Raw genomic sequence first — 27,500 nt, forward strand, 5'->3', positions numbered from 1 at the left:
AGCTTTTTGTTACAATAACTAACATTATCAATGCTAGATAAAAGTAAATGTAAATAAAATGGAAACAATCCTTAAGCAAAACCCGCAGCTCAATAGTAAATATGTGAATTATTTCGGATCGAAAACATCAAATTTAAACTAAAATACGTGTACTTTGTAAAAAAAAAAAAAAAAAAGAAAAAAAAGTACCGCACATTTTTTTTTTTTTTTTTGACCGCACAATATTTTTTTTTGATTTGAGATAAACTGCCATGTGGGCTATGTCATTTGGTGTTGGCACTTGAATGTTTATTTTCTGTACACACGCACACACACACACACACCCACACACCCAAATGCATGCGCTCTCTTTCCCTGTCACTCTCTTTATTACTCTCTCAATCACTAACTTAAAGCAGACTCACAAAGTTCATTTGAAGACAGCATTATGCTAATATATTAACAAATTCAATACCTTGAATTTGTCCAACTATTGTCTCGTAATTTGGCATCATGTTAGATGTATTCCCTCCTTTCAATGTAACAACATTCGTTTGAAGAACATTTTGGTTGGGCTTGGTAACCACAATACCCATGATAGTTAGCTGTAATGTACAGTAACTGTTCAATTGCTGATCCATAAACAATCTAACCTCATTAACAATGAATTTGATATAAACCGTAACCCACAAAATAATTTTACAAATTTCCAAAACGTATTGTATACAAACACATTGTATTTTATATAAACACACTATAGCGCAGGGATTAACGCGGTATATGCTGTTTTTGGTGGGATGGGTTCAAGTTATGCTCCAGTTCCAAAATCCCTGCCAACGGAGCTATCCAGTTCCAAATCTGGATAGATAAGAGATAGACCTTGGAGAAAAAAAAAAAAAAAAAAAAGACCAAATCGGGTTTGTTGACATTAAAACAAGTCAACAAAAATGACTGAATATCTCAAAGCTCTGCAGGAACAATGCTTGTGCCACCATTTTCCCATTTTCTACACGGCAATGATGGAAAGGTAGGACTCCACCAAAAAATGTGGATATCACAAGTTTGGAATAATTTCTATCTCAATAAAGAAGACTATGTACAGTATAGAAAATGGTTGGACTATTTAATGATATTTTCATTGCAGGTGGCCAAAGACTCTAGCAGGCATCTTGGCTTTCTTACCTTGTGCTCCCGCCACGTTTGGTTCTGCCCCACACCCTTCGGGCAGCGCTCCACGGACCTCTAGCCATAGAGAGAAGAAGGCATGGCGGCGGTGTGACCGCGCTGGACGGTGGGACCATGAAGATTACACTCAGTGTCCTTATGCAAGTGAACTCACACGTGTGCTACAGGAACTCACCCAGGTAGCCATTAAAAATTATTCGAACACTAACATGTAGCAAACATTCATATGCCCTTCTTGGTAACATCACATCAAACTGTGCATTCTCTATATTCATTTATTTATGTAAGAAGTCATGATTACATGAAATTTGCTCAAATCACCAAGGCTGAATTTGCACTACATTGTTTACGGCAGCGATTGGAACTCAAACACCGGCTTTGGCACAGATACAGCAAATAATGCCTTTCTCATCTCCACAGAGAAAAACATTCATGGATATATAGTACAATTTTGCTATGTGTCACTAGAGCCTTGACATGTTTTCAAAACTGACTTCAAAATCTTCTTCATCTTACCACAGATAACGGTCAATACCACGAATGCCAAGCCTTTGGGCCAACAATTAGTGGCCTTCACCAGCAGGGCGGCTCACTTTACCGACGTCATGGATGTTATCTTTGTTACTCACCTAGTTGAGAGACTGACCAGGCTGGTCAAGAAGCGCAAGGAAGTAAGTGTGAACAGAAAAACTGTAATTGTCATGATGACAATATAGGGCACGTGAACAATATTGTTGGTGCCTTGCTATAAAAATGCCAGTTTAAAATATTCCAATGTTTTATTTTGAGGCATTCTTGAGTTTTTAGTCGTTTTGTGCTTTATCTTATTATTCTGTTGGATTCCCCTTCTTTTGCTGGACAGCGTATGCCGTGATTGTCTTGAGATTTGATTTGTATTCTGCAGTTTCAAGACATCCTGCCAAATGTAGTAAAATGACAACTTTATTTGTACATTTATGATCATAAATATTATGATTATTATCATTATTATTGGCAAAGTTAGAAATTATGATTTGTGTCATCGTGGGCGTCAACACTGCCAACTTGATTTGCCGCCAATCGAAGCGTGTCATCTCATTTCCTTTAAAATCTGCACAAGATGAACACACAGTCCTTGACATTGTATTCTTTCCAAATACGCCCTTTCAAGTATCACTCTTTTTGACTACTGAGCATTTGAATTCCCCCAGAAGAACGAGGGAAACCCCAGTGATAGGGGTTCGCAGTCTAAGAACTCCAAAAATTGTGGGTATTCTTAGGTACGATTTGTTTCATACGCACATGACCGTCAATCAATATTGGTTCTGTGCAGAGTACAATAAAATATCAAGATGATCCAGAGTCAGATTTACGTAAGCAAAACTGCCCAATGTTAGTAAGTTTGCACTCCTCCACAGGTCGTTCATGTATCTTCAACTCCTGAAAACTGGAGCTGTTTGAAGGCCAAAATTAAAAACAAACCAAAAAAAAAGAAAATCTCAGATGTCAAAGTCAAATTGAGTTAGTTATTCCTCAAACACAGTGATTGCCTCAAAAGGTTATGGAAGGAAATACTGTATTAAAGTATTTTTTTAAACTACAATACTGACATAAAAAAAGTTGTCATATGTTCATTAACCCGAATTTCACAAAAAAAATTAAAAAGTTTTTAAAATTGTTTTATTTTAAGGACGCTGTGTAAGTCCAATCCAATTCTTGTGTTTGCAGTTACAAATGAAACACTTGCACTGTTACATCCTATCCTTTGGGGGAATGGGTGTTTGTTCTAAACTGTCTGGAAGCAGGGATTTGTCTTTTTGTTAGCAACAATCAGCTTTGCTAGCTCATACAGAAATAACAATGTCGTTTTTCAGACGCACGATTGAAATAATAGATTATATTCAGCGCGAGACAGCTGTTACTTGCTAAAGAGTCATTCCAACTGAGTGTCTCTTCCTTAATTGACCACACAAATATAAATTTGTCGCCTCCTCCATTTGCGCTCCACAATAGTCCCATCAGAGCTTAATGACAATTGGTATAAGGAGGAAGACAAGCTTTGTTTTGTTTTAAAGGAACTTATCTTTTGTCTTTGCCCAGAGGCAATCAGAGGTCCCAAATTGCAATGAATGTCAGGTAGTTCTGAGATTAACTGTCTCATGTCCAATTACTTCTAACGGATCACAAGGGGGAAGTTATTATTAGGCGACATTTGAATTATATATCGCCTAAGACAAGGCGGTAGTGGCCACACATATTCATCTAATGAGAAATAGTCAAATGAAGTAACAATGAAAAGTACACTAAGTAAATAGCAAGCTGTCATCCCATGGAAGCAATTACATCCCTTTGGAGTTACTAATCTAAATTAAATCTCTCTATAATGAATGAAGCCACTATTGCCTCTTTCACAATTGCGATTCCAAATTATAAATGCGTCTAATGTTAACCTAATTGATGTGTGTGGTCTATCAGCCTCTTTGTGTTCTAGCTTTTATATGTTTTATATAATTTTGGACATTCATACATCTGAATGCATGTCTTCTAATGTCTCTCCAGCTTGGTGACTATATTTCAGAGATCGCGAGCAACATGATGCTGGTAGAGGAGCACATTCTGTGGATGGCCCAGAGTGAAGCAAGAGCATGCACTCGGATTGTTCAGTGTGTGGAGCGCATTGCTGACCTGGCACTGACTGGAGATATTCAAGCCATTTCTAAGGTATTATCAACCACTGATGAGAGGTCATTGTTACATCATTGTATTTCCTGCAACGCACAATGTTGAAAAATAATTTGGTTTGGACATTACTTCTAATGCTTCTACAATTAGTCAGGTTTTAGACCAGTAACTCGTATAATGCCCAGGTGTTTAGTGTCTGTTCTTGAGGTATTGCATATACATTCCTTGACACCATTCCTTGAAGCCCTTTGAGACTTCGGTGATTTAGGGCTATATAAATAAAATTTGATTGATTGATTGACACCTCCTTAATAGGAATTAAATAAATCTCAAAAGGGATGTGAACGGTAACCTGTATCCAACTGCACCCAAGTTTGTTTTCCAAAGCTAGCTTATAAGTGCTTGAGAAACCTTTTGTTGAGACAACATCCACACAGCATACTTGTTAGCAAGCGGGCGAGACATGACACGACACAATTTTCAATACTGGGGGATTGAAGAACCATTTGTCAGTAAAATTGTGATACTGACTCAGATTTGTCAGAATCTGACTAACACAATGTTGTGCAAAGATAGTTTCTTTGATTTTTTTTTTTTTTTTTTATCAGCTTGTTTTAATACAACCAGAAAAAAAAAGTTAGAATGCATTTTTTTTTTGTAAAGTATATAGTGTATATAGTGCGCTTCATTTTTTGCATCCTCAGTACTTTGCATTTATTTTTCATTGAAAAAAAAGCTATAAAATCTATCCATCTAAAATCTGAAAAGCTGTACTGCGGAGAGAAGGCTGTGACAGTTTCTGCATGCCAAACAGATGAGTTGACTGTAAAAGTGCATTCCACGGGCATTCTTACAAGACACGTGACTAGCTCCTGGCACAACATCGATTAAACATGAAAACAGGGAAGCAGCGTTTTACCCGTGGATTTCCAATTTCACAGCATTTGTAACATCTTCCCAATGTGTTTTATTGTCATCATTGTACTCCTTCCGACGCATGTTTGCACTTGTGTTTGAGCTTTACTGGAAGACTGCTGGAAGTAGTGTCCTCTACAGTCAACAGCTTCAATAAGACCGGCGAGACTCCTACAAGACATGTGATTGGCTTTGGGCATGACATTGACCAATGAGGGCAGGAGTCTTTATCGACTCCTTTTTTTGATTGTCATCTGAATGTCTGGTAATGGTCCAGACGGCGAACCCTGCCCATTGTCAATCTCTCGGGGTGATCGAAGGATTTAACCTGCACTAAGCAATTGCGCGTTAGATGCTAATGCTAATGTGAATGTTCCACTTTCGGTCACTGAAGCGATTTTTGCACAAGCGTGGCAAGTCTCCTTTCCACTTGTAGTTGCAGTGCTGATCTGGGCATTGCTTGTAGAAGTAATTATTTTTGTGTATTGTAACTGTCGTTGTCAGGCGTGAGGAAGCCTGCGTAGGAAGAAGGAAAGTCAGTTGTTATCAAGCACTAGAGTGGGTTGTGACTGACTATTATAGACAGCAGACTAGCGGGTTTGGCCTCCTTTTTTTTTTTTTTTTTTAATGCTTCACAAAATCATCTAGAGGGCTGGATTAAACCCCCACTTGTTTGAGATCATTGATTTAACATGATTTACAATTTATTGCTTCATGTTTGAATAATTTAATTTGCTCTTAATTTGAAAAGAAAACTGTACTGTTCCTCTCAAGACATTAAAACACGTTCAATTAGATATGCTGATACCTGCAGAAACCCTGTTAAAATCTCATTTTACCCCCTGGAGCGTCTTGTCATACCCCCATTTAAGAACCGTGGCTCTAGTACATGCTCTCCCATTATTCTCCTACTACACCACTAAATTAGTCTTTTTCTTCTTTTTACTTACCTCTTCACGTTTCAATTTTTTTCTCAGGTCTCTGCGAACATAGCTCTGGAGGCTTTTCTGATAAGACCTTCCAACTTTCTTGGTTTGTCTTGCACGGCACTCCAACAGCCGCCAATGTCTACCACATCACCCCCGCTGGGAAGGCCTCCCTCCAAGGACAAGGATATAAGAAGGGAACATGACACCATGGGCGAATCATTCCTCAACTTTAAATGTGACACAATAAATCGAGGCTCGCCCGCCAGTCATCTCAGCATGGTAATGTTCTCAAACTGTCTGGAAATCTGCTCTTCCCATAATCTTCTGTCTTTTGATTGCACAATTCTACCTCAGGCAACTAATTCTACATTGTGGGTGGGATCTTCTCTTTCTAGCTCACTGTATTATAAACATATAACTAATATGACCTTTATTCAAATTTTAACATCTAAATTTAAAATGTAACAGAATATACAAATAATATTAGAGGGATTCTGTTGGTATTGGTATGGTGACAATGGATAACCTTCTTTAATGATGATCTATCATTGTTGATTTTACAGAAACCTTTTTTTTTTTATATATACATTTTATATTTTTTTTATATTTGCGGATTAAGTACCCGGAATCTTGAATCAAAAGGTTATAAGAGGGCATAATTTTTAATTATTTATTATTATTTTTTAGTAAATAAAAAATTCAAGATTCAAGAATTGCATTGTCAGTCATATGCTCAGAACGTAAATCTATTCTTTTATTAGTGGTTCATTATCATTGCCCTTATTGCTCTCTTTTTTCCTGTTTTATTGCCTTCCTTATTATTTGCTCCATTATGGAATGTAGTCTGCTCGAGGAAGTGAACAGAATAAGAATTTCATTATTATCAAGCTATCAAAATGTACAATTTATGACTTTGCTAAAACCATTAATGCTGAGTGGTTATGAAATTTGTCTTGAAACGATTTCTCTCCAGTTTTGGCTTGACAGGTCAGCTTGTGATAAGGTCGGGGTACAGGTGATAAGGATGTTCATGGAGCTGTTATTCGGGTGTGAGCAAATTTTCTTTGTGAATGCCTTGTGTACCTGTCACTTTAAAACTTCTCAATCCTCATGACACCATCCTTTGCTATTCCATGTGACAAATATCTCCTCAGCAGGCAAGATCTTGACCAGCAAATTCTGACTATAAAACATCCATCTCTTGTGGTACTTGTATTGCCACTCAAACATTTTGAATAGTTTTTCTTTAACAAGTACTATATTTGATTGTTAATATTAATATGTGTGAGAGAGTGTTTGTATGCTGGTCTGCCAAGACAAGAGTCGGTGGACATCTTTGTCCTACTGGGCTTATTCCACTTCTATAATCTTCTCTGGTGAGACTGTCATGTCTCTGTGCTTTGGCAGCAGCTTAAGTACTTTTCTACATTTTACCTCAGGGCTGTTCGTGCAAGAGTGTGCGCATGTTCGTGCTGGCTTATAAGTCACACTTGGACAGGATAATGCAACACTAAATAATGATTCCCAAAGTCCACTCTTTAATGTTTCCAGATGGACTTCAAAGTAGGAGGCTGCACATTTGGGGCTTGATATAAGGAGACATGGAGGTGCAACTTAAATGCTCTTGAATCTGCAAAGCTGTTGTCTCTTGGGAAATACATTGATGGAGTTAATGATGTTATAATTAATGACATTAGTTTTTGTCAGTAACACAAAATTTAATCAATTACTTTTTTAATCATAGTAACGCCTTTTAAGTGATGATAGCAGACTGAGGCACAATCAAGGGATGGGTAGGTGCTGTTCACACAAACATATTTGCACACACGTACTGTATCAACGTAGGTAGTATATTCTGAGTATTGAGGAAACCTGTGAACCAACTGTGTATATATTTTACTGTAAAATAAATAAAGAAATTTAGTGCATGTTTTTAGAGTGTGGAAGGAAGCCGGATTGTCCAAAGAGAACCCATGTGGGCTCGAGGAGAACATGCAAACTAAACACAGGGAGGCGTAACCAAGATGAAATCGAACTCAGGACTCTGAACCGTGAGGTGGACATGCTAACCACTCCACCACCAAGCTGCCCACAAAACGTTACAACCAAAATAAAAGACAAAGCTTAAAAAAACTGTCAGCCATGAACGCTGAGCCTTATGCCAAAATCCAGCCATCCATTTTCTTTACTGGTGCTCGGCACGAGAGTTGCTATAAGACTGTTACCTTTATGGTATAATTGCGTACTGTGTGATAATTTTCAGTGATTAATTTGACCTCCTTTATAATATGCCACCCTAAAAATACCCTTCAAAAGCATGTCTTGTTCGTATCCTGTATTAATACAGTAAATAATGAGTAGATATTCTAAATATAAAGTGTAAATGCTTTAAAAAATATATATATATATATATATTGTTTTGTCTTACCTATGTTTTGCTTCTCTATTTTGCTTATAAATGTTTTAACACTTTTGTTTGAAAACCCCTTGAAAAATGAAATTCAAAAAGTAGGACGTCAGTACTTTCAATTATCTTTTGGGGGAGAGAAAATAATTAGTCAGTGTAACCAATTGTAACTAATTAAGCAAGACATGGGGGGGGTGCTGCAAATTACTAGTACTCACTTCCTGTATGCCGTATTTTCCGCACTATAAGGCGCATCGGATTATTAGGCACACCCTCAATTAAAGACAGATTTTAAAACCGTTTCCATATATAAGGCGCACCGGATTATAAGACGCACCCTCAATTAATGACATATTTTAAAACTTTTTCAATCACAATATAGTAATACTCAAAGTAATAACAATAATAACTCAAATCATAACTCTAAACTCTCAATAGCATAATAACTCAGTCAATATGACCAACATTGTTCAACTGTAAACACACAAAAGAAATGGGTAAAGCTTACTTCATCAGTTCATCCAATCTCAATATTGATCCATGTATAAGGCACACCTGATTATAAGGCGCACCATCAGCTTTTTTAAAAAGTTAAGGCTTGTAGGTGCGCCTTATAGTGCGGAAAATACGGTATTTGCTATTTAGAATTTTCCTGTTATCACACATTAGAAGTACATATCACTGAGTTATTTCTCTAGGTAAGTAGAATAAAACCAATCAATGCACGTTCAGGCTCATCATTTCAGATATTGAAGACAATATTACAAAAATATCTCATGTTTATTTTAGTGGCATTGACATAATGGAAAAAGGAAGCTGATATTAAATTAAATCACCGTATAAGCTATTTTTGCAAAAGGAAAATTCAGGTTCATTCCCAGCCAGCCAGTCATCTGCAAGGAGCCTTCCTTGAAGCTCATTAGCCATTTCTCCATTGCTTAAGATAAATTTATTGCACGGCATGAGAAATTTTCACTTGAATAAACACGTCTTCCCCTCGGTTCACAATGCCTTTGGCAAAGTTACGGCCATTTCACTTCATCCACCTTCTTTGGATTCCGTTGCATGCACTGATAGCCAGGTAATTGCATTTTGACTAAATTGCATACCAAGTTATTCCTGAGGTGGAACAAAGGCATGTGTCTTTAGAGTCCCTGCAGCAAAAAAAGCAAATGGAGCATATGAGTGGTTTTGCCTTAACATTAAAGAGCTGTGGTGCATAATTACTCCCCTTATATCACTGGTATACAATGAATGTTGCTATATGAATAACTTAACTAAAGATGACTCACAGGATTAATGCATTTGTTGCAAGATGGCAAGAATAAATGTCAACCATTGGTCAAAATACATTCTTTTGCACTAATACTTGTTTTTTCACTCATGTTTGGTTTGGAAATTTAAAAATTGCGACACCCCGGATAATTTAATGTAGACATGTGTTGGCTCATTTACATAGTAGGCTTGAAAGGCTGTTATGATTTCATTCATTGATTTCTTTTGTCAAAACTGTTCTCGTTTTTTGAAATGTTATGTTTTATCTAGCTACTGCATTCTGGAAATGTTATTATGTTACAGAAAATGGTGTCTTAAAAGGTCAGTTTTTTTGGGGTGTGATCAAAAAGGTGGATGCTCTCTCCATCTTAAGAGATCCTCTCTCTGTGAGTCACACTCACCTTTTGGGCTGTCCGGTATTCAGCAGATATGCATTGAATACTCTATGAACCCTCAAACCTTGATGCTCTGGTACGGATCATTTCAGTTGGACCATGTGACAAAGGTCAGAATTAGTTACTTGTACTCATCATTGTGTCTACTGATCCACTATTACATTGTCGGCCACAGAACAGAATCAATTGCAGAATTGTACATGAATTCTGGTGCTGGAGAGATGAGAAATATTTTGAGATATGAATACGTTTTCAGTGGACGGGTTGTAAAATTTTGTTCTGAAACATTTCACCTCCAAACTCACTTAGTGGAAGAACCTCTCGTAGAACTGCAGCCAATAATGGTTTCATTACATATCCCGTTCGTGCTATTTTTCTGCAACCGCTGCTTTGTCCTCCTTTTGTATGGTTGCATAGCCTCTTTGAAATGAATTCTTCCTTCTTTCTGCACATGCTTGATTTCCATTGAATATCGTTTAAGACCCACGTGTCAGTTAAAATATCTTTAATCTCATTCATGATCCAGAGCTTGTTGATGGCAAAACAATGTACAGTTCTTACAGGAAAAACATCCATACAAAATTTGATGTGGTCAGTTGCGCAGTTCTCCATTTCATCCACGTTTCCACAGTGAGATCTCGGCAGTACATCCCGGTATGTCGCCCCAAAGAAGCATTTCAGAGACTGATCTGCTTCTGGAATCCGCTTCTGAATGAGTGGATCTTTGGGAGGATTTTCCTCACTATAAGGTTTATAGTCATGGTTGAGCAAGGTGAGATTCTCTGCTACTCCCGATGTAGACATTTGCAAAAAGTGCTCGAAGTAAATGGTCCTCTTTCCTCCGCTTCTACAGTCTCAATACTGGTGAAAGGTAAACAATGCCTCAGGGATTAAAATTAAGCAACAGGGGAATGGATGTTATATGCTGCCTCTACAAGGGCTGTTGGAAGGATATAAACAATTACAATGTGGTGTCTAAACTCTTTGGACAACTGGAAGGAATTCAGATTTGACAAACTTTTGATGATATTTTATGGTAACACGTGCAAGGGTTATGGTACTTTTTCTATCACTCTACAAGACAAGTACACCTTTCACATTTTGCAGGGTTTGACTACCAATCCTTATGAATGGAAATTTTGTAATCCAGGAAGTTTCATCTTGATCATATTTCTGAAGATTCTGTCACTGTTCACTTGAACAGTCAGTCTGTCAGTCTTATTCAGGAGCAAGTTTACACTTCCCATAATCAGACAAGGCAAAGGAAGTTCTTAATGTGGAATCACTGCATTGCGGGACTTTGTTGTCAGAGTATATGAAGGGTGGGTTGTGTTCAGATCAAGGTTCAATGGTTAAAGAAATAAAGGAGACATATTTTTAAACATATTCTCCTGCATAACATCATTTGAAAAGAATGTTTTTTTGTTTTGTTTTTGATTCTGCCAATGAAACACAAGAAAAGAAGTTGCTGTTTGGACACGTGAGTGTAGAGTATGGATAACCTTTATCAATGGATGTCACTGAATTTCATCCCACTCAAAGTGTCCTCGGAGATGCAGCTCAGCTTGCTCTATTGTGTCTGGCTTTATAAACATGTCAAACTCTGCAAGTGTTTGTTGTACTAATTAGAGTACCAGTACATTTACTATACAACTGTATAGTAAATGAACTGAGATTTTTATCATTCAATAACAAGTATGTCTTTTGCACTGTACATTTTGGCCTCAATGGTGGTTTTAAGTAATGTGTATACATAGTGCTGCTATAGTGGTTTAACCATCATGATACAAAATACAAATTGCAAGCCTACTAGCATATATATTTATATCTATATCTATCTATCTATCTATCTATCTATCTATCTATCTATCTATCTATCTATCTATCTATCTATCTATCTATCTATCTATCTATCTATATATATATATATATATATATATATATATATATATATATATATATATATATATATATATATATATATATATATATATATATATATACCCTATTCATAAACTAATCACATTCATTTAACTTTTCAGTTTGCCAATTGAACAACATGCTGTGAGTTCTGCACTGCAATACATTCACGAATTAGAAAGCACCTCCCTATTTTACCGTCCATTTCTTAAATAAGATAACGCAGCTCAAGGGGTTGGTCCGAAATAAGTAAATAAATAAAGTGCAAGAATACGTGCGTGTTCATAAATCGTACAACTAACACTGGCCCAGTGGTCCCATCTACATTTCTCTCTCTCATTATGTTTCTTGTCTGGCTTATATGAATAAATGCTGCTTTTTTCTTCTCATGTATAACAGGGGTATAATAATTCAGACTTGATTCTCACCCCATTTTCAGTTTAATGAATGATTCTTCTGTGTGTGTAATCCTTTTTTAAAATGTCTTTGGTATTGAGTAATTAAACACAAAAATACAGTCAGCAAAGTTATAAGTGCAGCAGTGTAGAAACGGCAACTCATTATGCTGATATTGACCAATATCAATACCAAAATTGGAATCAATATTTGGATTGATTTACACCGATGTAAATCATTTTTAATACTTTCTTTTTCATAGGTGTTTAATGAGATTTCACGAAACTGAACATGTTTAATGGCTCAAAGTTTGGTCAATCAAAAACATTGAGGTGATGTGGATAAGTAAACCTGATACAAACTGAATATCCAACAACTGAGTATCCAAACTTGAATATATATATATATATATATATATATATATATATATATATATATATATATATATATATATATATATATATAATATAATTTTTTTTTGCATCAAAATGATAACATGTAACACTGGACACATAATTAAATATGTCAGGGGAATCTGTACAGAAAATCTGTACAGAAATTGCCATTGAAAAACAGAAAATAATTTCTGCGATGAGAGTTTGCCTCCTACTTAACCTTCATACACTACAACTACATTCACTTTTGTTCATAACAAATTCAGTACTAATTATCCCTAAATCACACAACTGCATGACGATTCAGACTATTTTGCAAGTCAGTTGGCACTCTTTCGGAACTCCTTTGCTGATTGTACGGTTCACGGAAGGTAACAGTTTGGAACAATATTTACTACTTAAGACCTTCCTCACCATTGACAGGTAATTAGTGGAAGGCTGTAGGCTGAATGAGTAGTGCATCCCCACCTCTTTTCTCCTTAGACAGCCTTTCTCTGCTCCACAGAGCTTCACCGCCTTTTAATTGCAGCATGTGGGTGTGTTTATGTACTTATTTTTCCACTTGAGGCCTGGTGGAACTAGTGGTGTTTATGCATTATGGTGAGAGGGTTTGGATGTGTGTATGCATCAGCTGGCCTCCAGGTTAAGTCTCTATCTGGGGACACTGTTGCACCAGAATTGAGCCAGCAGCTGCTTCACAGTAAAGGGAAACTCAAGCATCTGAAACAACCAAATATGACCCAGTTTATCCCGGTTCAGTAAACATGGCGCTTTATGAATATGAATGTTTAATGTTGTGATAATTTGCCCCTAATTGGAATATATTAGGACCCAATGTGCACTGTTATCTCAGAAGAAAAGTAGGATTAGTGACTTGTGCATTCACACGTTGACCACCGAGTTTGTGTGGTACGACTTCATGTTTTCCCTGTTTTTGACAGGCACGATACATGGAGTTAATTACATGGATGTTAAACTGCAGTCAAATGTCCGATTAAAATGGCACTGGGTGTTAGGATTGTACAGCTGTTTAAAGTGTATTAGCTCATTTTAATGAAAAGGGAAGGGCTTGCAAGTGTTATGGGACTTTCCTGTATTCGTGCTTGGAAATTGCTTGATATTCATTTGTGGTGTTAAATACATGATATAACTTAATAATCAGCCATCATGCAGGGGTGGGCTTTAATACTGTTGGTCCCATTAACATAATAAGTCATATCAGTCATGTTCTGGACAAAGACTAACTTAAATGCTGCTCTATTGCTGTGTAATAGTCTGTCCCCAGCACTGCAAAATATTCCTGCCATGCAGCTGTGAGAGGTCTTGAATACTAAATATATCGTCATACACGAATTGGATGATAAGACAAAAAAGAACAATTAAAAATAGTAAACTGACAAAGATGATGCTACTTTGTAGATGTGTGACAAAAAATGATTCCCAACCCATTCAAGATTCTCGATTGCTATAGCTCAGAATCGATAAATAATGGCCAACTTTCTATTTTATTAAAAAAAATAAATATTAGAACAAATCCGCTTCCTGTCTGCTTCCGTGTAATTGCGACGGATGCACACTGCCAAGGAGGAGACGTTATGTCCTACTTCAAAATAAATACACCAAATAATACATGGAAGTCAATGCAAAGGACATTTCAATAGAGCAATATGAAAATGCAACAAATGGTAATACCTGTAATATCTAAACAATGTGCACTTCTTGTAAATCGAGAAAAATAACAGAAGAGGAATGAAGGGTGTGACAGCTATAACTCGAAGATAGAGCAAAATGTTGTGAGTAGCAGCCTGATTTACTAATTTCACAAAAGCTGGTGCTAAATTGCATGATCACTGTAAAAGAATGCACATGCTATTGGCAAGAAGTGTAAAAGTGGTAGAGTAGGCCTTCTTTGAAAGAACGTTTTCTTCATTAGGTAGCCAAAGAAACGTATAAACAAGTCTCTTAACGCAGCCTTCAGATCACTAAGAAGCTCCAAAAATGCAATGCAGAATAGATAATATGTCCATTTTTTTCTAGCAAAACAAAAAAAATGTTTTCACAAGTAAGAAAGATCAATTCACCAGTTTTCATTTTGCCTGAAACTCAGTCATGTTTCCGCACATTTGCAGCTGCCTTCAAGACACAAAAATCACACTTCATCTCAGGTTTGATTAATCAAATTGCACATGTGAAATGAGTCTATTTGCATATACCCCTCCCAGAATGCTCCAGATTACATGTACAGAAATTTAACACAGTTGGTAAACACATTTCTAAGTGTGCCCTTTTAAGGCAGCTGTTTGCTTGAGCAATCAGGTTTGAGCCCAGTTTTGCACATACATACATTAAGTAAGTCAGGCCCCAAGTTGTCAACAAGATGATACAGTGTGCCGGGGAATGAGAAAGACAAATAGTTCCATCAATGACTCAAGGCCAGCAGGCCCAGGGGATGGCTGTCTGTTACCACAAGTGAGTGACATAGATAAATGTCCCTTTTGTGGAAACTCAGGAAAGTTTTGCCCTTCTATTTCCTCTGTAGACAATGTGCTGGACATGTTATCCAGCGTTAAAGCAGTTTTCCCAATCTCATTGTTTCCTACAATTGCCTTGGAGCCCTTATTACGTCGGGCTCTTTTATTAACGTCCAACATTCTTTTGCTACTGTATGTCCTCAATTTTCATCACTCAATTTGCTGTGATACAGTCGCAAAGTATTTTGTCAAATCATCCAAGATAATCTGCTTTGGATTTTCAGGCACGGGCCCCGCTTTGTTCGCTGTAGCCTGCTGCATGTGTCTCTTTCTCCTTTGTGTGTACCACAATGAATAAATGAGCCATTCGCCCAATGTTTTTTTTATTTGTTTGGCCATCACCATTTCTTGATAGATTGTGATTATATATGGGCCATGATGGATGAGGCGATATTGTGATCTAGCGAGACAATAAAACACGCTGCCAAACGGAGGGCCAGAATTGACCTCGGAGTAAGAGCCCTCAGATGTCGAACTTGAGTGGAACCTGTACACTAGCTAACCAAACATGATAACAAGCAGAGTTTACCTTTGAAAGTCCAATTTATTTAAAAAAAAAAAAAGGATCCTAGGATCGCACAGATTTATTTTGTCCTCACCTTCAGCCATACTCGATCGACTGAAGTTAGACAATCCATCAATCAGCTCACAACACTCCTACAAGACACGTGATTAGCTCCCAGCTCAACCATTGTCCAATGAGGACAGGAGTGGATTACAACCCCTGGGCAGGAATGGATTACAACTCCTGCCCTCATTGGTCAATGTCTTGAAGGAGTACCTGATTTTGTTCTACTTTAACATTAATATTAATGTAAAACCACAACAATACGTTTTCTCATATTATTTTGATCTTCCAATAATTCATAAGGACAACTGTTAACACACTTGTATTCATGTAAAATAATTAATTTTGTAACCTTGAATGACAATTTATCACCTTTAATGGCAAATGCCATACTGCTGATTTATCCTTTGCTCTTCTATCGGATCACATTCATCATCGAGCTGCTCTGGCATCACTGCTCAAGAACCACACTGCAACATATGAATCCAGTTAATAGTTCCCGCATTTTGATTGCATCAGATCAAAAATTATTAAATCTGAAAAGCACATTCCTTATTTATTCATACATATACACTATTTACAGACAAAATATAATAACATTGACAAATTATAAGAAATGGTGGAAATGTTTTTTTTATTTATTTATTGTTTTTCCCCTGACATTATTCTCTGGCCGTAAGACTGAAAGCAGGAAACAATGCCAATTGGGTGGCGCTTCTTCCTCCTGGGCTTTCTAATCATCGTTGTCCGGCATCAACTTCAACCTTTGAATCAGGGCCTACAAATCATAGCCAGATTGACTCTCATTTCTAGCCTACTTTCTTCCTCTTTCTTCCCTCCATTCTCCTTCATGTCATCCTGCCAGGGCCTCCTACAAAATAAGGAGATCCAACAGCAGGGAGTCCTTGAAATTCATCTGCTCCCCCTTGTGTATGCATGCTACAAGCTGTTTTCATATACTCATCCTATGGTTAACGCCGCTTGATATAATCACAGCTACTATACATTAAGGAAACTAAATATAGCGTTTAAAAAAATGCATCACCTCAGATACAAAAGCATGTAACATAGATTACATACAGTAGATCGTCTACAGGAAATTCTATTGGCACTAAATAGTACATTTCTGTTTAATTTTTAAGGCTCAACTTTTAAAGTATATGTGTTTAGCAGCACACTGCTTTTGCTCCACATTTTGGTCTATGAGCCACATTTGCTTGCATAAACAGAACATTTGAGTGAGCACGGTCTGTCGTAATGTCATCAGTAGGAACGGCAGCTGTTTTAGGATCTCAGCATCAAAGTGTGCAAAATCTTTTACATCATCACTCCAACCTATTGAGCGTTGCCTGTTAGCAGCTAATTTCAGATAGACACAGCTACAATGGAGCCCGAGCCACCGGTAAAGATTGACAACAATGTCGAATGTCAGTCATCATCAGTCTAGTTTTAGTCGCTTGTTAGCATCTGGAATTCGCAAATGGACATGATATCAAAGCACAATAGTGTTGGCTGTATCAGTAGTTGGTAGTAACAGTTGCAATAGAAAGAATAATCAAGCTGTTATACCTTGACACCCTGTCAGGATCAACTTCAAAATAAAAGTTTACCACGGCATTCATGCCCATTCATTCTGTGGTAAACTAAGCTTTCTTTTGAATTGGCCTTTTTACCATGTTTCTGCTGTGTTTTACTGTCATACAGAGCATTAATGTTTGTTGCTGTGATTGACTGGACATTTTATCTGATGTTGAGCACTAATAAGCGGGTTTCCGGGGCATATATTTTTTTAACAGAGGCATTCAAATTACTCAAGGACACACTCGTTTCACCGCCACTTATAATTCACTTCTTCACTCAATCAGCAGCTTATACAGGGTGACCCAAAAAACAGGAATTTTTGAATTATGTATTGCTAGACATGAGCAAGGGGCAATACTGTGAGGCAGTGACCTTGAACAAATAAATACTGAGCAATTTTAGTAGGCAAGAATGGACAATTGCGTGCCTAAGCCATAAAAACATTTGATAAAAATAGTGATAATTTGACAGCTGTTCAGAGGGAAATCCAACATTTTTACAATTTAGGATGTAATGAGGCTGTTCCATCAAAACATGCAAAAAACGCAATAATAATTAAATAAAAAAATGCATAAAAATGCTGGATTAATAACTCTGAAAAGACTGGATCTGCCCTAAAGAAAAACCAGAACAGGATGACCAAGAACTACTCATACGCAACAGAACTTTGACCATATGTGTATGTACTTTGACCTCGCAGTGTTCAATTCGTAATTTAAACGTTTTTTTGTTTTGTTTTTTCAAAATGTTTCAAATAGTTTGAAAAGTTCTTAAAGAGAAGAGAGAGTTGAATTTTCTACTGCAGATTTCATGAATGCATTCATACAAGAGGATGCCATGTACAGGACGTCATTTTCAAAAACATGAAAGGTTAGTCATTTATTCTTAAACGTTTTAAGATTTTACTTACAATAGATAAAATATTTTTCTTCCATCACCTTTGTTTTTTTAGGACAGTATTGTCAAAAAGCCCCCTTTTTTGGGGTCACCCTGTACAAGCTTTAAAGAAGTATGTGTTAAAATTTAAACAATTTTTTTTCACAGCAGCATAGGTATCATTTTTAACAGAAACTCTTTACCTGAGTAGTCCTCTTACCCGTTTTCCTCCACTTAACCATCCACCTCAATCCCCAACACCTTTTTTAAGTCACCCCAGATTACAGCTAAAAAGATAGGAGGATGACTCCTTATACAATAATCTGCTCGCTGTGTATGTTGCACATACTGTGGAATTTCTAGTCCGCCCTCAATTAAAATGCTTAAGAAACTAGGAAATATTTTTTCACTGCTTTAGAATTTCCTTTGGCAGAATATTTGCCAGTGCCATCATTTCAAAGCCGTAATTACAGGAACACATCATTTTCTCTCAACACTGAAAGAGCTCCAACCTCTCGTTTCTTTTGCTTTATATGTAATAATTAACATTTGTTCTGATGTGGAAATTACCTGTTTCATCCATCAATGAATTTGCTAATATACTACATTGTGCAAAACCCAATGTGTCTGTATTTTATTGAACATATGAGCTACAGTATTATGTATATGTGTGTCTCACGTCAATCAGTTGTATGATATATGGTACTAATTATTTCCAATACAAGTAATGCAAAAATTCAACTACTGATTGACATTGACAGATATCATGAAATCATTATGTTACGTTGGTATTCAAAACGCTGTAATTTTATGTGCCTCTGTCCCAAACAATGTGCAGATATGCCTGACTAATGTACATGATGCAATTCCCCTTCATTTGAGCACTTCTTGTAACTATTTTCATCGACAATTGTTATGAATATGAAATAAGTGAAACCTCTATCAACATACCTAACAGCTTTATAAAATTTTAAGTAGCTTTTCTTCTAATTTACAGTTAATTCATCTTCACTATAGTGCTGCTATATATATGCAAGATCGATTTAATCCAATGTATGTCCCTGTAAGGATATTTAATATACAATTATTGCATTCTCAATACTAATGTTATATCTTATGCAGCCAGAAATGTGAGCTCCTGCTTCCTGAACGATAACAATTTCTGCATTCTTTATTGAATAGCCTCATACAATATTATCACTTTTAGATTCAGACTGTACATCAACTCTGCTGCGTCACACAGATAACTCAAATGCTGCATTTTTATAGCCCAATTTTTAGATGTTATCCAATAAATTACTTGGAGCCTATATTTCAAACTGGGTTGTGTCAGGGAATGTTGTATGGTTGTCGCTACAATGAAATATCTGAATCATGCAATATTTCTCAGTATTTGCTGTACAATAGAGCCAGATTGGATCTACGTAGCTACAATTTACACTACTACAGTACTTTTTAACTTCATAAACTTCTCTGTATTGTACTCTTATTCAATTGTATATGGAATAATAGTGAATATACAAGAGGCCTTTTAACACAACATTTCTTGATGACTAAATACAATATTTTGCAAAGAGCTTATACAAATCTTGCAGTCTTTGCCGCTTTTTGCAACATATTACAAACGTTGATGAAAAAACGTTTCCAAATATTTGCAAACATTTGCCAGCCAGATACCCTGTATATGGGCTTACAATGCATGGTATAATAACATGTTAGTCTACTTGTTATTGAGAATGGCAGTCCTAATTGAGTTAAGAGAATTGAATTAATTTGTAGCACATTACCAGCATCACTGCTTTTGAGACACCTAATACACCACCCACCACAAGCCCTTACAATGATAAATCTTTAAGACGTGACAAATGTATCCACTTTAGGGACACCTCACTGACTGTGCTGTCGTATATGAAAATAAATCATGACATTTTTAATGATTTTGTATGCTCTCTACCTGCTGTTTCTATTCAACCCCCTTTCACATGCATTCGAGTGTGTGTAACATTTCCCCCAGCTGTGTAATCCAGTGTGACACAGTAGGAGCAAAACCAACTCCCAGCCTGGCTAATCCATACTGGAGCGCTTGACACTTTCTACGCGTGGCACCCAACTTGAATCCTAAAACGAGGGATCATCTGTTGGTATTGCCAGCGGCTCGGCTCATCTTGTTAGTGGACTAGCTTTGCGTTGACTTTGCTGCCAGCTAACGTATTTATTTATTTTTTATTGGGGGGGTGGATGATACCAGGGAAAATGATTTGTTTTTTCCATGTGAAGTGTAATTGTGATTAAAAAAAGGATTGGCTTGTTTTTTTGTTTTTCATTTTCTCTCACCTCGGGGGGCTTTGCAAAATGTAAGTGAGAAGCACTGGTCTAATGAAATGCCAGTTTACATAACCGGGCTTCTTCTGTACATTCTGTATGTTTACATATTCTGTATATTTTTTGTATGAGTATATTTATGAAATTAACTAAATCTTACACAATGAAAAACATACTGATTGTTAGAGTTTCTGCGTTTGGCAAAGTCTTTGTTTTAGATCACAATTGTGCTTTTTTTTTTTTTTTTTTGACAAAATGGAATTTCCAAGCCAGTCAAGTAACGTGGATTTGCTCTTGGAGTTTTTTATTATTATTGTTATTTATTTATTTTATTTTTTTAGCTTTTGTGTAGTTTCACAAGATCTGAATGGTGTTGTCTTAGGATTTAGTTGTGTCAGTGGGTTCAAGAATGAGTTAGGGCTATGACGTCTTAATAATAATAAAAATCCTAATTAATGACCTAAGAATCAAATAACTTGTGATTGAATAGTTTTTTTTCCTTGCCTTTTTAAGTAGGTTAATTTGAGGGTTACAGTGGATATAATACTTCAAACATTCCACATAGTTACAGTATGTTGCATACTTAGCTGAGTCTCTCTGGCAAGCCATATGGATTACAAGAGAATATTAGATATAATGGTATTGAGCAGAAAGCAACATTTCTTCTCAACAAAAACAGTCACAGTCAAATCACCCTGCCATTTCAAGTGCATGTCAAAAAAAGTCATCACATTTTGCTTGTTCCACAAGACAGTAATGTGGCACAAGACAATTTACCTTTGTGTCATCCTATACAAGAACAAGCTACAAAGGATTTAATCTTCAAATAGTTTCTTTTAAATAGAGGGTTTTGGAAGATGTTTTTTAAAGAGATGCTTCCTCAGAACATTTTAATTGAATGATTATGATTTAGAGCATATGAATAACAAATGAAAAAGTGTTTCAATTATGATTTGGTTATGTTCAGGCTGCATGTTCCTTGCTTCTTCAGTGGCAGCAGACAATCATTAGAGCTCTTTGCTCCTGGCGGTCCCACCATCCGATAATCTGGTCAATGTCTGGAAAGCCCAGATCAGCAAGCACCACCAACAGGAAAACATGCTCCAGTCGTCACTGAATGTTGCAGTGTTTTAAGGTTGTGGTGCCTATTAAATTTACAAAAGCACAACAAGAAATATTAGATAGAGGATATCGGGAGCAATGATGGAATTTACACTAAAGATGCAGTCAAAAAAGGTCGGAGCCCACCCAAAGGAAAGATTTTTTGAAAGACTTTCTACTATGGTATCTTAAACTTTCCACGGTTAACTATAGGTATGTATATGATCAGATAAAACCGTTGGCAAAGAGCTGAATGAATTTTTTTATGAAATATGAGCTACATTGGTGACTATATTGCTAATTCTTTCATCATCTCTCTACATGCAGCTGCCACACCCCTTTTATGACTTTGGCTGAGTACACTGTTAACTGCTATAGAATGTGGCGTGTGTTTGGTTTGCATGGGCGGTACTCGAGTGATGGACTTTTTGGAAATGTTCAAGCTAAACTAATGTAACAGTTTTTTTTTGAATGAATGAATATTATGGTTATCATATCCAACACTTTGTACATGTGGCTTTTCTCATTTTTGTTCTGTATTTATCTGGCAAGAAAAACCTTGCATGACTATGTGAAATCCATATCTGACATTTCCTCATTCCTCAGGACATTGACTGTCATAAAACATTATAGTCCAGCTGTGCTTGGAATAAAACAGGTCCTGACAGACTAAACATCAGTTGTAGTCGTCCTGTCTGGCACAAGGTAATAGATTAGATTTCATGATAGTAAGGCCAGTTGTGCAATGCCCGCTTGTCTTCTGAGATCCACTAATGATTGGACGTCCATGGTTTCAATCTTGCCTGTTCTTCATCGCACCTTCTTATGTTTGTCTAAGTGGTTACGTCATCACTATATTTGATCACTTATGTCTCATTATATCAGATTTGAAATCCTACTTGTATGGGATGTCTTTGTCCTCCTCAACATTAATAAATCAGATGGTCTAATGTTAGCATTACCCTGATTGTATGGATTGAATTAAGTGTTCTTGTTTGCCTTTTCTCAACAGTCTATTCTGATCAAGACAAACTCTCGACATAACTTGTCAAATAATCCACAAAAATAGGTTCCAATTGATGTTTTAACTTGCTGGGTGTTGAGACTTCACTTACCTCTAGTTAATAATGAATGTTTATCCATGAATTAAATTCCAATTTGTACGCACTAGACTGAATCTCCAATGAATTTCATTGAGATGAATGATTGTATTCTCGTCTAAGGAGTCAATCTCTCTTGCACTTGTTTGCTGTATCTGTGTGCCTTTGATGAGGAAACAAAATCCATTTGATTAATGTGAGATTAACCGTGTGCATGTGCAACACAATGTGAATATAAATTACGTAAAAAATGAGGAAATGTTTTGATTGCGTCACTGTGTCCCATCAGTACTATGCATTTAAATTATACCGTTAAAGCACCATTTTGAATGCTCATCTAATGTAACAGGATCGTTTTGTGTGTGAAAAAGCATTGTCCTTTTCCTGAACTAATTTTTTGTATGTGGCATAGAGGCGAAAAAAGGCAACAATAATTGTGTTGTAGACGAGCAAAAGGAGTTGATTAAGAATTTATGATGTCGAAAAGTAAGGCTAGATGGGGTGCATGTATTGGGGAACGCTAAAAAAAACAATCCAGTTAAAAACATGGCACTAACCCTCTCTTTTGAGCACATGAATAATGAAGTAGAAGAAAACCCCAAATTCTGTTGTTGCACCACAGCAGTAAACACACAGTCAACTTAAAGAAAGGCAAACTCAAGCGTCAAATCCATAAAGTCCAGGAGCCTTTCTCTACACTACTTTTTCTCACGTTCAGCTCTTAAACTGTTGAAACTCCAAACACCTTTCAATGTACTGGTACATTTTTGTCTGTCTCTTTTTGTAATTATTTAAGAAACTTACCTCCATGCTAGTTTTATGGTAAAAGCCCTTTACTCACTTAATAGCTTGTCTTTTAATAAGTCCACCAAGAGGAGGCAAGCTTTAACAATATATATATATGCACGACAAAAATTGAATTTTTAATATTCTATTGAAGGACTAAAATAAATAGGCCTACACCTAAATGTATACCACTCTCTCAAAATGCAGACCTTATGTTAGGTCATGCTTTCTAACCCCCTCAGGAACATCTGGTCCTCTAGGACATTTATGGCATCTTAAATTAGCATCTTTAAAATGATCTTTAGCTGTGCAGGAAATGGCAGATGTGATACATTGTAGGCTTAAGCAACGAGCTAGCGGGGAGAGCATGTTACATTAAGTCTTGTAGAAATAGACGCATAGGCTTGAGTTTCTTAAGGGGCCCTTGCAAAGGTCAATGGTGTGTGGGAGACAGGGAGGGGGCACTTGTGTTATTCAGCTTACCACTGCCAAGGGACGAAACAAAACTGCCCTTTCAAGAATTCTACAGTGATTTCCACTGTACAATAGCAAATAAACTATTATTCACACAATCTTAAATGTAAAGCTCATAGGGCCTCTTGTGTCGCATTGTTTTAGGTATTTGTTTTTAACTGCTAATATGACCGAGGCACACAATTTGGTTCTGGTACAGTAGTTTGCTTATTTATTTGTTTCAAACATGTAAGCAAAATTATGACAATAAACATATTCTCATCCACAGTACATCTATGGTTCTCTCTCCATTCTCCTAGCTTTACAAACTGAGCTGCAGCTACCTAAGTGTTAATGCATGTCCCTTGTGAGGGTCAAAGTCATGGTCTTCCAGATCAAAGAATGACACGTCTAATTAAATATTTTCCATTCATATCCGCCTTCTAATAATGTAAGGTTTAATCCTTTAATTGAATTGTCATTCAATTTAATTATTGCATTACTATTCAAAAATTGAATGATTAGAATGTGCAAATGAGAAACATGGTTAGCAAAAAATAAATAAAAAACAATGAACAACATGACAATAAGGACTAGTTAACAGTCAAAGCTAGCTCAAAGGAAAAACATTTGGAACATTCAGTGAGCTATAGTATCCTCATGCTCAGAATGAATAATAATGGATTTGACTGACTATACGAATGACTCTACAAATTCTGATTTTTCATTACATTCGTTTTACACTGTGTTTTTTTTTTAATCTTCTGACTCAGGGACAATAATATTCACATGACATTTCATTATCTTTATTTGCACTGTTTAATTAGGTCCAATATAGGTTCTGCATAAGAATAACTGTCACAATGTTTGAGTTTACGGGTACCACGTAAAATGCAACAGTACCAGCAATAGAAAAAACAAAAATCATGTGTGATAAATTGAGTGGGTACAACAACTACTTAAGAGTATCCACTTACTGTATGAATGCATCTTCTGTAACAATTTTCCTCATTACATGTACAATTAGCGAGAACCTGTTACTGAATTTGTTTCCAGTCAGTTGCAGGGCATACATAACAACCTTAATATATTATTTATTTGGATGACAACTTATCTAATTAATACCTGAGCACAAAACAGGTGTATGTCACTGTGCTGCAGATAGCAATTTCTTGAATGACCGCTATAAGTGTAGAAAAAAAGAATGTAATTCTCTTTCAACAAAGTTGCATATACTATAAATGAATTTGAAGTGGAGGAAAAAAGAAATTGTGTGTATCTTCTGCAAAACTACCATTGCTGCAATATCGCCTTGAATCCGAAGTGAAATAGATGACTGGTTATAAAAGTGCTGGTTCAAAGGGACATGGAACAACTTGTTGACAGTGTCCTTAAGACTATTAACAACAGTAATGAGCATATTGACATTTATTCGCTTTACACTTATCACACGGGTTGATTCAAGTGAATTGGGCAATGCTTTCTTCAGTACAAGTGGTCTTTGAACGTTTCAAATAAGCATTGTGACACCATAATGGAACACGAGTAAGATCAGTTGCCATGATTCTGTTTGCTTCACAAGATTTATAAGTTATTGTGATGATAGCTGAGTTTAGGGCAGGGAAAAGTTGGGTAAGTTCACTTAAAAAATAATTTAACTGATAATATCCATCTAAAAGCGCTCGGGATTCCACTGTTGTCGTACCTTAACAGAAAACACCCGTATGCAAGGATCGTCTCAATTTGGTAGCTAGCAGGCTTTCATCAAAAACAATATTAGCACATGGAGCTTCCAAAAAGAAAAGAAAGTAATGAACTTCCCAAAACACATGAGTGCTCTTTTATATAAGAATGTAACCTGTCACTGCAAACAATTTATAGTGGCAGTTTTATGCATTAAAATTAGCAGTCAAGCACAAACATGCCTAGCCTGCTCGTCAAGAAGAAGCAGCAGCAGAAGAAGAAAACTAACAGGAAGTTACTGACCTCATTGTAAGTGAGTTTAAAGACACTATTACATGTTTAATGTCTATTATGTAGATGTGAACTAAATGGTAGTTAGTGTCTGTTGACCTTAAAGTGACAATATGTAATATTTAGACTATTTTTGACAACCCACTATACATTCCAAAAAGGTGTAAATAAATGTGTTCTATCCAACCAAGATATGCTTTTATATGTATTCGTAGGTCTAATTAGCACTATTCATATTACACGGGAAGTGCCTCTCAGATGGGAGCAGTCATATTTCTTTAAGATACGGAAAGTAAAGAAGGAAAACTTTTGTCAACATAATTCAAATCAAGTTTTGGATGTTAGTGTGTGCCTTGTGTGCAGGCGAGAGAGTTTCTAGCTTGTATTTCAAGATTTGATATAGAAAGACCGAGCTGTTTATGATAGCGGCCTCTCTGTCAGAACCTCTTAGAGTCTAGCCCAATGTCTATCGTAATTATTTACATTGAGGATCTAAAGACAAGTGCATGTTTCAGTCTCAAACATACCCTTAACTGCTACTGGTGCATTGTCAGCACTGTATAGGAAAACGTACTTTCCAGTGGCGGTTCCTAGTGATTGACATCTCAATATTATGCCACAGTAATTGAAAGACATGTATTGAGTTCAATTCAATAGTGGCATTAGGTGAACTTGTAGCACTATACTGTGTGATTGTTTGGATTGTGCCTTCTTGTAAACTGACTACAGATGTTAATGGTGTAGTAGTGAACTCCTCTCAATATTTTCAGTGTTTTCATTGTTTTGGTTCAAACGGGGAAGGCTGAACAGTTGCCATATACTCTTCTTTCATGACATTATTAAGTCACAGGGAGTAAGACCAGAGGTGCCATAGTGTACCTTCAGCATTTCTATGCCACAACGGACACAGATCAGACAGCTCAAATGATTTAAATATTGGATGTACAATATATGTAGTAGCTGACAACAACCTGAACCAGTCAGTCACGATTGCCTTCAAACTGACTTGAGATCAGCAGTGTAATAAGAAATGGTTATGTGATCTATTTGTATTTTCTTTAAAACCCACTTGTGCAGTAGGCATTTAGAAGGTCCTCACATCTCAACTGTGATTCTTACAAGCACTGCCGTCAACATTATTAGAGAACTGACTGTCAGTCACAGTGATCGTTCTTATTGGACTGTTGGCTTTGATTGCGAAATACATGGCTCTTTTTCCCCACACACTCATACACAAACACTATGTCATCTGGCTTTGGTCCCATTATAGCTGCTGGAGGCTTTGGGTTGACTATGGAGAAGAGACCTTCATTGATCATAACATAAATGGGGGATGGTGGAAGCTAAACCACTGGAGTGAGCTGACAATGGTAATACTTCAACAGATCGATTATAAGGACGTGCATTCGACTCACAAGAGCTCGCCAATAAATTGTCCATCCTATCCTTTGTGGTAAAAAGTATTTGATCACAAAGAATGAGACTGAGACTTTTGCACAGAATTAATCATATTCAAAGCAATAAAACAACGCTATCTCACATGTATTTCTAAATTATGTGGTTCATAAAATTACAGGACTCGTTCAAGGAAGCTTTCTTTTTACTATTTCAAGTTATTTAAGATAATTAAAAATTGTTTGTCATTTATTTTTTTGAACAAAATTAAGCTTATTCAGATGTAACCATTTACCGTCCTGCTGTATCTGAGACTAGTCTCAAGTACTGCCTTTGGTGTCGACCATCAGGAGGAA

General features: G+C 36.5%; 1 protein-coding gene across 2 annotated transcripts in view; it reads left to right on the forward strand.

The window, feature by feature from the left end:
- adgra1b (adhesion G protein-coupled receptor A1b) overlaps positions 1-27,500 on the forward strand; it is a 129,256-nt gene that overhangs the window by 44,402 nt on the left and 57,354 nt on the right. For both annotated transcript variants that reach the window (XM_088421881.1, XM_088421882.1), the window contains 4 exons: positions 1,124-1,343; positions 1,686-1,835; positions 3,703-3,864; positions 5,718-5,948. In XM_088421881.1, coding sequence (XP_088278007.1) covers positions 1,124-1,343; positions 1,686-1,835; positions 3,703-3,864; positions 5,718-5,948 — 763 coding nt within the window. The remainder of the gene's footprint in view (positions 1-1,123; positions 1,344-1,685; positions 1,836-3,702; positions 3,865-5,717; positions 5,949-27,500) is intronic.

Source organism: Hippichthys cyanospilos, chromosome 8 (assembly GCF_059441005.1).
Source record: "Hippichthys cyanospilos isolate Australia breed blue-spotted pipefish chromosome 8, RoL_Hcya_1.0, whole genome shotgun sequence".
NCBI lineage: Eukaryota > Metazoa > Chordata > Actinopteri > Syngnathiformes > Syngnathidae > Hippichthys > Hippichthys cyanospilos.